We start from the raw sequence: 15,002 nt of genomic DNA on the forward strand, positions 1-15,002 counted from the left end.
GTGCTGTTCTCAGCCTGCAATTTAGTTACCACGCAAAGAAAATTTTAGGCGCTAATACCAATTTTTCAGTCGCCATGGCGATCTGATCTGGCGCCTGGGATTTGTCCAGCCCTGGTTTAAAGGTCTATTCACACACATCAGTGAAGTCGATGCACCGTCTTTGTTCAGACGCCGATACATCCGACCCTTCACTGTATGGGCTATTCACACACATCAGTTCAGTGTCGGTCAGGTTCCAGTCACCGCCACGAAATTTTACCAACAAGCAATTCAACGACCATAGATGGAGTCGGATTATGAGCAAGTGAGCACTAATTTACTCATTCGATCATTCCTACGCTCACTAATTTGCTCATTCGCTCACTCCCATGTTCCCTCGCACACAGATTTGTTCATTTACTCTTTTCTATGCTCACTTATTTTCTTAATCACCACTCTTATGCTCACTTGGTCACTGATTTTCCCATTCGCTCACTCTTATGCTCACTTGGTCACTGATTTTCTCATTCGCTCACTCCTATGCTCACTAATTTGTTAACATCCAAGTGAATCATTAAGTGACCAAATCAGTGAGCACAGGAGTGAGTGAATGAGAAAATCAACGAGCATAGGAGTGGTGATTGAGCGAATAAGTTAGCGAGTGAATGCAGAAGTGGTGAGTGAGCATAGGAATGAATGAATGAGAAAACCAATGAGCGCAAAACGAGTGAATGCGCAAAGCAGTGAGCGAATGAGCATAGGAGTGAGCAGCGTTGCAGCAAGAAAAAAAATAAAATATATAAAAAATACATTTTAATTACAATTCGGAAAACGATGGCTAATGGAGCCCTCGTTCGATTTGTCAAAAAAAATTCCTTCCAAAGAAACCGAAGTATGACGGCAATCGGATTCTGCACCGCGCCTGATGAGTGTGAAAATGTAAAGGCTAGCAGAGGAAACCGTGAGCGGTGTGTGTGTGTGTGTGAATACACCTTAACACAACACGTGATGAAACATTTTGCACCGATGAAAACATTTCATACTACTAAATGAAAAAAAACAACAACAAACCGGTGATTTTTCGGGATTGCATAACGTGACCATATGACTCGCTTTACCGGGACGTTCCGCTGTAAAGTAGCCAATTTTAATAGCTGAAACCACCGAGAAATCACAATAAGTGAATAAATGACGCGCAATTTCCTACTACACAAAAAAGTTCAACACAATGAGCGTATACAATCATAAGAATGATTCATGAGTTGCGAAAATAGTTCTGATTCTCGATTTCATTAAAGAATAAAAATTCAAGTAGGATTCGTTGAAAAAAATGTGGTAAAAAACGGGGCATATGGTCACCCTATAAAACCAGGCATGGCTCTCGCTCTGTTACACGGGGGGGGTGGGTGATGTTACTACAGTGGGGGGGGGGGGGAGGGGGTGTATCTGGGAAAGAAACGAACTCACAAAATGTTTGTACGCATCCGATTCTCGAGTGCAGTCAACAACAACGGAAAAATAATATCTTTTAAGCTCAAGAATTACCCTGTGCGCGATCCCTAGTACAAGTGGCAAAGGCACAATATTAATCCGAATCGAATGAAGATGAGGACGAAGTGGATAAGCATCTCTTGCTGGATCTCTTGGATGATCGCCACGGGATGATCTCGGCCGGTGACTCGGCAAGTTCGTCACTGCCATCTTCGGGACCGGCAAAATAGAGCGACATCAGGCTCTCGAAACGAGCTTCCAGTGATTTGGCGACCTCGTATAATTTTGATCCCTCCTGCAGGAGATGAAAAAAAATTTTTTTAATACTTTGACAACTGATACTTTCCCCACGAGATTTATTCAAAAAAGCATCCGAATATAATTTTTCGTGCGTGAAACCAATGAAACTAGAGAATAAGTGAGCGCCGCCGTGTTTTCGTTTTTGACAAAATGTCACGAAAATCTTGAACAAAGCTGCTACTACCACTAAACCACACATGTACCTCGTCCATATTCATCTGCGGAACTTCTAACGAATTGGTACATGCTGGAATGTGCGTGTCCGTGTTGTGAACCTACCGCGAAGCTTGTTTATGTGTAATGCTTGTTAAAGTGCTGCCATCTACCACATATTTTTTGAACTATGAATGAAGTGTAATGTTCGAAGATTTTATCGTTGTAGGCCTGTTGCTCTCTGCGGTGAAACTTTTTTAACGGGGAGATCGGCATGCATTCGCACCTCGAAAGTTGGGAACCACAGAAAACCAACTTCAGCCGACCACCACTGCGAACAAAGCTACTGCATAAATCGCGATGGAGCTGCCAATTGCGACACAGAACATCTTGGTAGTACTCCTGGGTGATGGTTATGCCGTGCGGAACGTACTCCTTCATCTCCAAAGACTTGTTGAATCTTGCGGATTGTTTCCACTCTGGAATCACTGATCTTCACTCAGAATTTAATGTATTACCGTTCTCAAGTTTTTCTAGCCATTTTGCCAAAAAAGGAAAATGCGACGGCGGTCGCTTAGGCAAGATTCACACTGGCGCGCAGTGATGGTAACCTCGTCAAGCAAAATTTCCCTGACTAAATTTTCCCACACATTCCGAAAATTGTCTTGCCATCTATCGGTGGAAATATGCAGTCAAGTCCAAAAATTTGTCTAAGTGGGAAATTTTAAAGAGTTCGTCAAACAAAAGCATTTTTTGAAAAAATAAAAAAAATTAATTTAGTGCAATACTTTTCTATTGTAAAACACTTGACTACGTACTTTCCCCGGTAGCTGGCAGCACATTTTACGAAATGCGTGGGAAAAATTTAGTCAAAAGGGAAATTTTGCTCGACGAGGTTACCATCACTGATCGGCGGTCTGCTGTAGGGTAAAAATTCAAACATGTGCGTTAGGATCTCCTACATACAAGGGCATAGCGAAGGGGACTTGGGGGTCAGGTTCTCCCCCCCCCCTCCCGAAATGTGAGAAAATGGTCGAGAAAAGGGAAAAAGATGGCCGAATCTATTGTTAAATCACTTCGGTCCCCGCCCCCCGAACGAAATTTCTGGCTACGCCCCCGCCTACATAGTGTAACACTGCGAGGCGCAGACGGTGTTACAGTTTCGACTCTTGAGTCGACTCCGTCACGATAGTTGCACCAAACCACCAGACCACACCTGTACAGTGCACGCCTTTTGCTGTACGCTTGGTGTGCGCACAAAAAATTATGATAGGATACTTTTGAACAGACCTCTTGTATCAGTGGATAACATTCTTAAACGATGCATAGCTGCCAACCTTGGATAATAATTTCCAAATCCCGTATAAAGACAAATATTAAAAGAGATTTTTGAGAAACACAAATACATTTAAACAATATGGGATTTCGACGTGAATACGTCTTTTAAATCAACAGATGACACTGGATGCATTCGCAAAAAGCTGAGTGGCGAAATAATTTAAACGTTCATATCTCAGGAAGTATTCAGTGTTTTGATGGCTGCGGGTAGATCTCGTTAAGGCAAATCCAATGATACAACTCTGGTCTTGATACGCCCTCTGGTCTGAGCATCAAACTCACGACCCGCTTCGTAACGAAATCGTTTTACGCTACATCTCGAGAGGTTCGCCAAGCTGACAGAAGCTAATGGTGACGCCTGATAGGCATTTTTGAGACAAATCCAATGATGCTACTCTGGTTTTAATATTTTAATACCTCTTCCGGTCTGGCCACCAGACTAGCAGCCCGCATTCTTGATGATTTCGTAACAGTTTTCTTTTTAGGCTATATCCGAAGAAGTTCGCAACACGAATAGAGAACATTGGTATCATCTGCCAGCTATTACAAGGACAAACCTGACACCAATTTCATTACGTTTATACCTACCACGCAAAGGTAGGCCCGAAAAACATATTCAAGTCAAAACTTGCGGCCGTGTCTATGACACTGTGCTGACTGACCGCAATTTTTTGCAAGTTACTTTTTAGAGCGGAATCTACATCTCAATAACAGGAGATTTTGTCACACGGGAACTGTATAAGAACTTTAATTTTTTTTTTAATGTATAAACGACCCTTCAAACAAATTTTGAGATTTTAAGTAACAACTGGACGTCGTTCGAAAACTTTTTGCAATTGAAATTATGTTTCTAATGTCAACGGCTGAAGAGATATTTGCTGCACAAACGATTCGTATTTCAAGCGGAGTTAGTATGCGCTACATCATTATTACTATGCACTCAATGTTTAGTATACTTACTCCATTGAATGTGCGGCAATTTGAGAGCATCAATTCAATGTCCTGACGGAAGTTCTGTACAGAACGATAGTTTTCAAAATTTGAAGGGCCAAGTTTCAATTTGATTGTAGACAGATCCATTGGTTCCTTGATAATGGCATAGTAGAATGGAGTCTAGAAGAGAAATACGTGAATAATGAAACTTATACAGTCAAGTACACAGCAGGGGTTCAAAGATTCCGTTCTGCGGGCCAGAGATAGAAGGCCTCCGCATGCTGCTTGTGACGCCAGTAAGTAGTTCATTTTCCCCTCAGAATATTCAGGGAAAAAAATTCTCGTGCCGGTATCATCATTGTGCTGAAAAGAAATTATCGGGCTCGGAATTGGCGATTTCTATGCCCCGACATCCAATCACTGTGCGGTATTTGTGAGCCAATCAGGAAGATGCTAAGCAAAAATGAGAAGAAACGAAATAGGATGCTGTGTTTTAAAATGTGGCAAACTTGCTAGGTAGTCTGAATGACGTTTGTGGCAACCCGTGCGGAGGCCTTCTATCACTAGGAGGTGCTGGCCAGACGCGGCTCACCAAGGGGGCTCCATCCGGTCCGCGAAAGTTCTTCAGGTACAAAAGTTACGGTAAATGTGACAAATGCGGTTATTATGTATACTCACCAACCATTTTGGTAAGTTTGACAAATTTCCCTAAATTATCATTTTTGCCAGCGATTATGCATAATACCCAAGCACCGCGTCGTTAGTAAACATAAATCGTACTACATCATATAGTATATCATATAAATCGCCAAGACGGACATTAAGGGAGTGGCACCTCTCTCGAATCTGACCTCAATGGCACTCGACTCAGGAATTTATCCCGTTTCGCCCAGCCAGTTTTTCGTACTGAGTGTAGTGTCAGATTTACTAAATTTTCCCGTATACCCTTCGGGGTGGGTTGGGGGGTGCCTCACTGAGATATATAAATCGGACTATACGATACATACGTATTATACATGATAACTCATACAAGTATTTTATCATTATATCGGGGTATGATCGCAAACTTTATCATTATATACGGGTCCGACTACATTCATACTAGACTCATTTGGAATTTTTTTCATATATACAATATTCACCAATTACACTTGGGTATTATGCATAACGACAGGTAAGGACGACATATTTCAAGTATTTATCAAACTTATCGAAACGATTGGTAAGTATGCATAATAATCGATTTATCACATTTACCATAACATACACAATACGGTAAATACCTAGGCTGACAATATTTCCTTCATAAAAATAAGGAATATCGCCTAAAAAAGTAAAGTTGCTAGACCTGCTGCAACCAAAAGTGGCTGGAGATGCCTGACTAAAGTCCGAGTTACATCCAAAAAAAGTTGCTAAAGGCAATCAAATTTGTCAATTACAGCCAAAAAAATTTGTCAATTTCAAGTAATTTTCCATTAAAAGGCAAAAAAAAAACAAAAAAACTGTCAAAGGCAAGTAAGTTGTCAATTTCAGGCAAAAAATCGTCAAGGGCTAAAGAAAGTCGCCAACTATCGATAAAATTGCCATTCGCAATAAAGGATGGATACTGCAATCCAGAACGTGATTTATCAAAAAATAAAAATAAAAAAAGCCAATCAATCGTGGAATTTACCGCCCCTCCGAATACTTACCACCTTGAGCTATAAAGGGGCTATTAACAGAGGGTGCCCGCTAAGTCCCCCTGCAAATGCTCCTCTGACCAAGAGTTAGTAGTCTCTTTTTAGGTTTTGGATTTCATTTGAAACAACGAAGGAAAACAAAAAATTGAAACTTTCAGTGATAGGTGCCTACCTTCTTGCTGACTTTATGATGGAACGGGAGACTATTCGGATCGCAGTACAACTCTAGAAGAATCTTTTCGCAATACTGGAAATATACACAATACATGTTATAACAGGGATGTAATTAACCGCGCTTTAGTTCGGATCACACGCACTTTCATAAAAACAATTCACACTCATAATAACAAATACACTGAGCGAGAAAAAAAAATTAATCCACTATAACTAAAATTATTGAACATGGAAAAAATATTTCAACACTAATAAAGATATGATTGCACGCAAGAAAAAATACTATCATTCTTGTATTAGTTACTCCTTACTTTAAAATGAATACTTTCCCCTATGAAACTTTCCACTTTGAAGTAATGCAACCGGCAACGTTTATGAACTGAACTGTTTCCTTTATTTCGAATCAATTTTTATTCAGTTTTATTCAGGTCATGTTATTTTATCATGAGCGAAAGCTTTTTCGAAAATTTGTAAAAAATTAAGCATTGAAGATATGTAAAATTTTAAAATGGCACGGAGTACCATATACGTACCATCAAATATGTGGTAAAAATTTGAAATAAATCAATCGATGAATAATATTTTTAATAGTATTTCTACATAAAATTTTTTACCACGTTAAAAGGTAGGAGGGCCCCTCTTTTAAACCAGGAGTCTTCAACGTATGGCCCGCCGGACACAGTCGGCCCTCGGAGCTTTTTGTGTGTGGCCTGCCGATCATTTTTAGAAAATGGTTGAAAACATTGAAAAATGATTAATTCCTAATTTATGAAAGAAATAATTTTGGAATTGAAAGAAATAATTTTGGAATTGAAAGAAATAATTTTGGAATTGAAAGAAATAATTTTGGAATTGAAAGAAATAATTCTAGAATAAATGAAAGAAATAATTCTAGAATAAAAGAAAGAAATAATTCCAGAATTGATGAGAACTCAGAATTAATGAAAGAAATAATTCCAGAATTGATGAGAACTCAGAATTAATGAAAGAAATAATTCCAGAATTGATGAGAACTCAATTAATGAAAGAAATAATTCCAGAATTGATGAGAAATCAATTAATGAAAGAAATAATTCCAGAATTGATGAGAACTCAGAATTAATGAAAGAAATAATTCCAGAATTGATGAGAAATCAATTAATGAAAGAAATAATTCCAGAATTGATGAGAAATCAATTAATGAAAGAAATAATTCCAGAATTGATGAGAACTCAATTAGAGAAAGAAATAATTCCAGAATTGATGAGAACTCAATTAATGAAAGAAATAATTCCAGAATTGATGAGAAATCAATTAATGAAAGAAATAATTCCAGAATTGATGAGAACTCAATTAATGAAAGAAATAATTCCAGAATTGATGAGAACTCAATTAGAGAAAGAAATAATTCCAGAATTGATGAGAACTCAATTAGAGAAAGAAATAATTCCAGAATTGATGAGAACTCAATTAATGAAAGAAATAATTCCAGAATTGATGAGAACTCAATTAGAGAAAGAAATAATTCCAGAATTTTTTAAACAAATAATTTCAGAATTTGTGCAAAAAAAACTTACTTAAAATAACAATTAGAGAAATAATTTCGTAATTTCCGATAGAAATTATTTTTCACAATCAATGAAGGAATAATTGCACAATTATTAAAATAAATTATTTCAAGACATATTGAGGAGGAAAATACTTACAGAATTACCGAAATAAATAATTAAAGAATCATTTTAAGTGATTTCAGCTTGAAATATTAATTTCAGAATATTAACTAACTTTTAATCAGTAATTAATCAAGGACTTTTTTTCAGAATTAGTGCAAAAAAAAATATTTCAGAACTAATGAAAATTGATAATTAATAAAAGAAATTATTTAAAAATAAATAAAAAGTCTTAAATTATTTTTGTCCCTGTTTAACTCGGGAGTTCCATTGGCCCCTTCCATTAAGATGTCACTAAATTACATGAGTTAGTGGCCCACGGGTTTCGTGGGAAGTTTCGATTCGGCCCATCGTGAAAACCTCCCTGTGCCTTAAACGAACCATGTACTTGTTCCGTGTTTATTTTTTGTCACTGTTTCACAAGTCATCTCAGAGTTAGGGAGACCTTTCTATGTTTCTCTCAGACGCTGTGTAAGCATCGAGACACTTATATAATGCATATTATAATTATAAATCATGATTAACAAGATAAACATAAGAACTAAACTGCCTCAGAATTCTAAATCAATAAAAAATGATAACAACAGCGTACCTTAAGCTCTCGATCGGATAATCCGATTCTTTTACGTTTCTTAACGGTATCTAGAGGCGTATTTTTGACGTCTTCACAGAGACGGCAGAACCATTCTCCACTGAAACAAATCGATTAAGTGTTAAGTACCGATGAAGCAATGCATAATTTTATTCTATAAAAAAGTGATAGTTTCTCCCCACTTAGTTGGTTGAAGGTTAAGAATCGAACAACATTAGGCCACAAAATAACCATGATGGGTCGTGCTTCACGAGTACTACCAACTGGAAATGAGTAGAGAGCCTCGTCTATTCCTAGACATGCGTAGAAAAAGAGTACGTGAAGTCCCCTCTTTGAATGCGCAAGAGTTTAAGTACCTCCTGGATGTATGTGGGCTTGCGTTTGCCAATAAATGAGTAGGAGAGACTTGTGTATTTCTAGAAATGTATTGCATGTCTCTAGGCTTCCTAGCTCTTATATACACCATGTTTCCAAAAGTCTGTGTCTTTTTTAGAGATAAGACGTTTTCTCGAATTTCTAGAAAAATATCGGGCGAATCGTTCTGACATTTCAGTCACGCATACCTTATATTAGTGCTCACCATTTCCAGTGAAAATTTAGTCATAAGTGCCTCTAGGGATTCGGCAAAATATTAAATAATAGAAAAAAGGATTTTGATCAACCCTGTATCAGAGAAAGCTGAAAATGACTTGTAAAAATATTGTAATATCTACGCGCACCACTTTGTGCACTACTGTTCGTGCAAATCGCACGTATATCCACGAAAATATAAAGGTTTTCCGTAAAAATTCCAATTTTCATCGCAAGATTTTTGCTTATAACATGCCGCGTTTTCAATCAATTTGCACGAAATATACAGAAAGCATGACATTATAGATGAAGCGTAGTGTATAGAAATTTAAAATATAAAAGATAATTAGTCAGTAGAATATGAGTAATTTTAGTAAATGATTATTGATTGTGCATGCGCAAGAAATATGAATTTCTCATAATTTGATTACCAGATCGAATGATATAGTGCAACTTATATGAAAACTCCAGCAGCAGCATGCCATGAAAATTCAGATGGATATACGCGATATTTTGAGTAGCAATTTCGAAACTTGTTCAAAGTAACTGAATAATAAGGAATTTTCTACAAATTGGTATAGGATTATTTGCCGTTATTTAATTTTTTCTATCAGTTTGTTTATTTTGACACTACACACGCGTGTTATGAAAGAATACATCTCTTACATAGCATCAGACACGCGTCTTCGCTCACGTGCACAATGCTGTGGGCTTATTGTCGGAATAATCAAATAACGTAAAATAATCGTTTACCAATTTGTGAAAAATCCCTTATTATTTCCAGTTACTTTCAGCAAGTTTCGAAATTACAGCTTACAATATCGTGTATATCATTCTGAATTTTCACGACATTCAGCTGGAATTTTCATATAAGTTGCACTATATATCTAGCAATCAAATTGCGAGAAATAAAATTTATATTGATTGCGCATTTTTATACAGTATGTTTCATCTATAGCGTCATGTTTTCTGTAAATTTCATACAAATTGATTGATAACTCGATAAGTACTGATTGATAACTCTTATAAGCAAATATCATGAGATGAAAATTGGAATTTTTATAGAAAGCGTTTTTATATTTTTGTGAATATACGCGCTATTCTCACGAAAATGCCCAAAAGTATTACACAGAGTTAGTACAATATTTTTCAAAGTTGCAAGTCATATGCGGCTTTTTCTGAGAGATACAGGGTTGATCAAAACCTTTTTTTTTTTCTTATTTAATTTTTTGCCGGTCCTCTAAATGCACTCGTGACGTGACTAAAGTTTTGCTGGAAATGGTGACCACTAATATAAGGTATGCACGACCGAAATTTCATGACGATTCACCCAGTATTTTTCTAGGAATTCGGGAAAATGTCAAATTCACTTTTGGAAACAATAGGAAAAAAAGTCCTTTTATCTAGGAATAACTCGTGAATAGTTGGTCCTAGAAGCACACTTCTAGTTGGAAAAGAGTCCAAATAACGTTTAAACCTCAGGTACGCAATTCATATTGCAACGGGTTGCATAGTTATTAAAATAAAAAACAATCAACTTTTTATTTGGTGATCCTGTCTGAAAAAATTCAAAGAGAGAAAGTTGTTGTTCAAAACCAAGTGTTTTGTGCCCAACCGAAAAAAAATTGCTGTTTTGAAGTGCAATATTCTAAGATATTTGAAAACCGCTGAAGGAAAGAACCGCATAAACAAACGGACAAGTTCATTATGCTGTTCTTTCCCTCATTTTCAGCAATTTTCGAATTCAAATATAACCCAATGTAATATATCATACTCAAATATAAATTTAAGCCGCTGTGGTGGTCGAGTGGTTATAGTGCCGGACTCGTGATGCGAGGATCCGGGTTCGAACCCCACAGTGGTGGTCGGCTGAAGTTGGTTTTCTGTGGTTCCCAACTTCAAGGCGCAAATGCGAGCCGATCTCCCCGTTAAAAAGTCTCGCCACAGAGAGCAACAGTCCTACAACGGTAAATCATTCAACCATAACACTTCACTCATAGTTAGTAAAACTGGGGGCAGATGGCAGCACTACACATAACAAGCATTACACAGAAACAAACTTTACGTCAGGTTGCACTACACGTACACGCACATTACCGCATGTACCGATTCGTTGGGGGGGGGGGGTTCCGCGGGGGGGGTGCATGTGTGGTGTAGCAGTAGTAGGTAGGGGCTCGGGGATCCATGATGTTCTTAAGTCAGCCACCTCGTTGGGCAATTTGCCTGTTGTGGCGTTGTATTTGTATTTGTAACCTATTTGCACCAACTATGCGTACTCATTTGAGTACAGCGGAGATTTGGCTTTCTATAAGATTTCAGCCCAGCAGCTAGACGTTGTATAATTTAGCGCGTGTAGATGACGACCCTATTCAGAGATTGGCATCGAAAACATTCTCGTGAAGCCATTTATGGTTTAGAAATTAATTCTCTCTCTCTCTCTCTCTCTCTCTTGAGAAGTTGGTGTATTTTATTATCTCGTGGGTAATTTTGTTTTGCACCTTAGGTTCTGGCCAGAAATGACAAGTAGCGCCAGACGAAATGCAGTAGTGTTTACAGTCCAATTTGAACAATCGCGAACATTTTGGAAAAGTTTAAATGTGTTTTAGTATTACGCAAAATTTTTTTAGTTGTTTGCAACTTTTAGGTATATAAGGGTCGTGTAAAATGTCGGTTGAAAAATATGAAATTCGTCACATCATTTGGTCCCACTGAAAATCCATACTTTGTGCTTTCAGGGCTGCAATCACGATTAATTCCGTCCGGAGGAATGTTCTATGGACATTCCCCTTGACAATCCAGATGGGAATTGCCCCGTGCGAGGGCAAAAAGACGGAGAGACGCACACTGACACACAAGAAGGTCATATTGTCTGTCTGGTGGAATCACAGTGGATTAGAATGAGTGAGTGAGTGAGGGTGTGAAATGCATGTCAGCATACGGTTTCTTCTTCCCCACGCTACATTTGCATGCAGAGTGTTCTTCACCCGATAAATTTCAACAGGAATGCAGTTTTAACGTTTGCGGAGCAGCCGTTTCGAAACGAGCTAGTACGTTTGCGTATCATGTTAGACCATGCATTCTTTGATGACAATTCTGTGGTGTTTGGTCAGAACATGATAACTCCGAAATCACATTTTTGAGATATACGTATTTTCATTGTCATTTAATAATCAAAAATAAAGCATACATACACACACAAATACGGATGAAAATTTCATGCATGAAAAAAAAACCGGCCAAACGTTGTTTAGCCGTACGCACGTATTTATGCATTTATCTCACTTCTAATTAGTTATAATTAGCTAGACTTACTTTTAGATCAAAAGGGCATTTTTTTGGAGATATCATGTTCTGACCATATACCACAGAATTGTTTGTATTGGTGTGTACGATCACCTCTTAAAGTTTTTCCCATCTTTTCTGAATCACCCTGTACATAGATTGATCGATTGATTGAGCGTGCGTGCGCGTGTGTGTGTGTGTGTGTGTGACTCTGCAGTGATGCGTCAAGGTTGGGTTTGGTTGTCCAAGTCGAACTTGCAAAGATAGTCCTGTGAGTAAACACTTTGAATCACCCTGTATATGCACCTTTACAGGTATAAATTTCATACACGCATCTCAAAGCGTTTAATGTGCTACATTTTTTCCCCAGCAAATACAAATACAAGGCCACGACAGGCAAAATGCCCAACAAGGTGGCTGAGGAAAAAGATGCCCATCATAAATATGGATGTCATATATTTCAAAAATACAGCAACCCAATTAAAAATGCAATTACAAACAATATATATACAAGATGAAATATTATACAATGCCCATAAGAGATACTTATGGTTGTCTCTTATTCTAAGTATGGATAACTTATCGATTTACCCCAACATGTTATCGTATTTCTTTTTAAATGTGTCAATCGTGTTACAATTTACTACCCCTGGGGGTACGCTATTCCATTTATTAACAACCCTATTCGACAAAAAAGTTCCCTGCGACACCATAACTTCGAATTGTCCCTTACCAATCGATACTGGTGTCCTCCACACATAATGGATTAGTGAATGGGAAGCTTTAACCCTTTAAGCAGCTACTAGAAATGACTAAGTAGGCTTTCTTCCGATTTTCAGCACGCGTAAACGAAGGGTGCAGGGAAAGGTTTTCATTTTTACAAAATATCTGGGCTTGTCAATGCTAAAATAAGAGGCTTTTTATGAAGGCGAGATATCTCGCCATTGCCGCTTAAAGGGTTAAAGTCTGGGGAGAATATAACGCATGCTGTCATTTATCATGCAAACAAATATTTGTTGTCATCGTCATTTCAAAATACTCACCGATACATGTTAACAGTTTTGAGGGCCTGGCCACTTTTTAAGGGAACTCTCCGTTTCTTGAATTTCATGGATAGTCTGTCAATGGGGAAGGGGGTGGATAAAGGGTTTTCTTTAATTCAAATGCATCAGTGACGTTTTTTTTTTCAACCATAGTAAAATCAAATGCATAAATGCACTCACTTAAAATTTCTTGCGAGGCTGCCATACATTTCAGAGAAATAAAGAGTGTCCCATAATGTTATCGCTAGAATGAGAAGGGGGAAAGGAATACAAGTACCGACAAAACAATTTTTTCCTACCGAACCCAGGACCGCAAAATACTTATTCGAGGGACGCATTCATTGCACTAAAATTCAGAAATCACCAAAATATGGAAACCCTGCTCACATCATGGGGAGCGCGACTGACGAAATTTCTTCTTTCCAGTCACAGATAATCATTTTTCCAGGTCTTCTTCGACTACCTGCTTATATCTTTTCGTTGAGACAAAGGGGTGGCCATGATCTGGTTAGAGGAGGTTTGATCTAGAGGAGTCACAGATAGGAAAAAAATTCGTCCTTTTTCCTCTCTACAGATGTTATGTGTGTAGAAGAAACCCCCCCCCCCTTCTACTCCCAGGGTTACTTAAGGACTTTTTTGGCGCCAATGGCTTCATAACTGCCAACTTTGGAGAATGAGAATTCGGGAGGTGTTCGAGCAGATCTAAAGTCCGTACAAAAATAAATGTAAAAGGGATTTTTGAAAACATTGCAGGGATTTTTCATTAGTAAAAGTGAAATTGTAAGGATTTCTTCATTAGTAAAAGTGAAATTGTAAGGATTTCTTCATTACATTAGTAAAAGTGAAATTGTAAGGATTTCTTCATTAGTAAAAGTGAAATCGTAAGGATTTCTTCATTAGTAAAAGTGAAATTGTAGGGATATTTCCCCGTTGCGGAAATGTGATATCGTAAAAGCCACCGCCAATCAGTAGGTTGAATTCCTTGGGTTAAATTACTTAGTCTGAAGAATTAAATCCCGCCAATCATAAAATTTCCAGCGGGCTTGAAACGGGACTCAACCGGACCTATAGATAAAATAGATACACACGCGATCGTGCCAATTTTGGATGTCAAAAGGCTGGATTGACGATGGCTGGCAAAAAATGAGATATTTTTTTGTGATTTGAAGCAATAACATTTACACAACGCTCGTGACGTCATTTAACGGATCAAAAACGAAAGCAACAGTCTTTTTTTCGGATAAATTCTTTGAGAATAAATATTTCCCTTAAATGTGGGCAGCTATATGGCTTTTAAATTGTATGGAAACATGCAAGTAAAAACAAGTCATTTGCGACCCTTGGCTCCATTCGGTAAAATTGTCTACCAAAATACGTGTACTACGTCCTCACCTTTCTCATTTTAGCGATAGAGTGCTGCGACACCATGTATATTAAGTGACCATAATTAATGGAAGAGGAGGTGTTCCAGGACTTGATAGGGTGAAAAACATATTGTGCCAAATTTGAGTTATATGGTGCGCATATATATATATTTTTGAAGTAAATATGGACATCAAGTCTTCTTCTTTCTTTGCAATTTTACCCCTGGAATTTCAGGAAAATTCAAATTTCTTTTTTTCAAATAATAGTACAATATTCATTTTTCAGCACAATATACACATTTTTTTACCATCGAGAACCGAACACCTCCTCTTATTTACTGCCACGCTTATTCCAAAAGCAGGAAGAGGCAACATCAAAGAAAGTGACATACAATTTAACCTCTCATAGGCATGGACGAGATATATCTCACCTTCTCTCAACCCTTAGATGCAGG

General features: G+C 37.7%; 1 protein-coding gene across 3 annotated transcripts in view; it reads right to left on the reverse strand.

Annotated features, from left to right (window-relative positions):
* Positions 1 to 1,425: 1,425 nt before the first annotated feature.
* Positions 1,426 to 15,002, reverse strand: part of bon (tripartite motif-containing protein bonus) — a 102,873-nt gene continuing 89,296 nt past the window's right edge. For 2 of the 3 annotated variants that reach the window (XM_089247948.1, XM_089247950.1), the window contains 4 exons: positions 8,289 to 8,388; positions 6,046 to 6,120; positions 4,222 to 4,374; positions 1,426 to 1,765 (listed from right to left, as the gene is read on the reverse strand). In XM_089247948.1, coding sequence (XP_089104074.1) covers positions 1,565 to 1,765; positions 4,222 to 4,374; positions 6,046 to 6,120; positions 8,289 to 8,388 — 529 coding nt within the window. In that variant the 3' untranslated portion in view covers positions 1,426 to 1,564. The remainder of the gene's footprint in view (positions 1,766 to 4,221; positions 4,375 to 6,045; positions 6,121 to 8,288; positions 8,389 to 15,002) is intronic. The other variant, XM_089247949.1, reaches the window with a different exon arrangement.

This window comes from Pholcus phalangioides, unplaced genomic scaffold (assembly GCF_987345545.1).
Source record: "Pholcus phalangioides strain wild (caught in Gottingen) unplaced genomic scaffold, Ppha-v1.0 ptg000018l_1, whole genome shotgun sequence".
Taxonomy (NCBI): Eukaryota; Metazoa; Arthropoda; class Arachnida; order Araneae; family Pholcidae; genus Pholcus; species Pholcus phalangioides.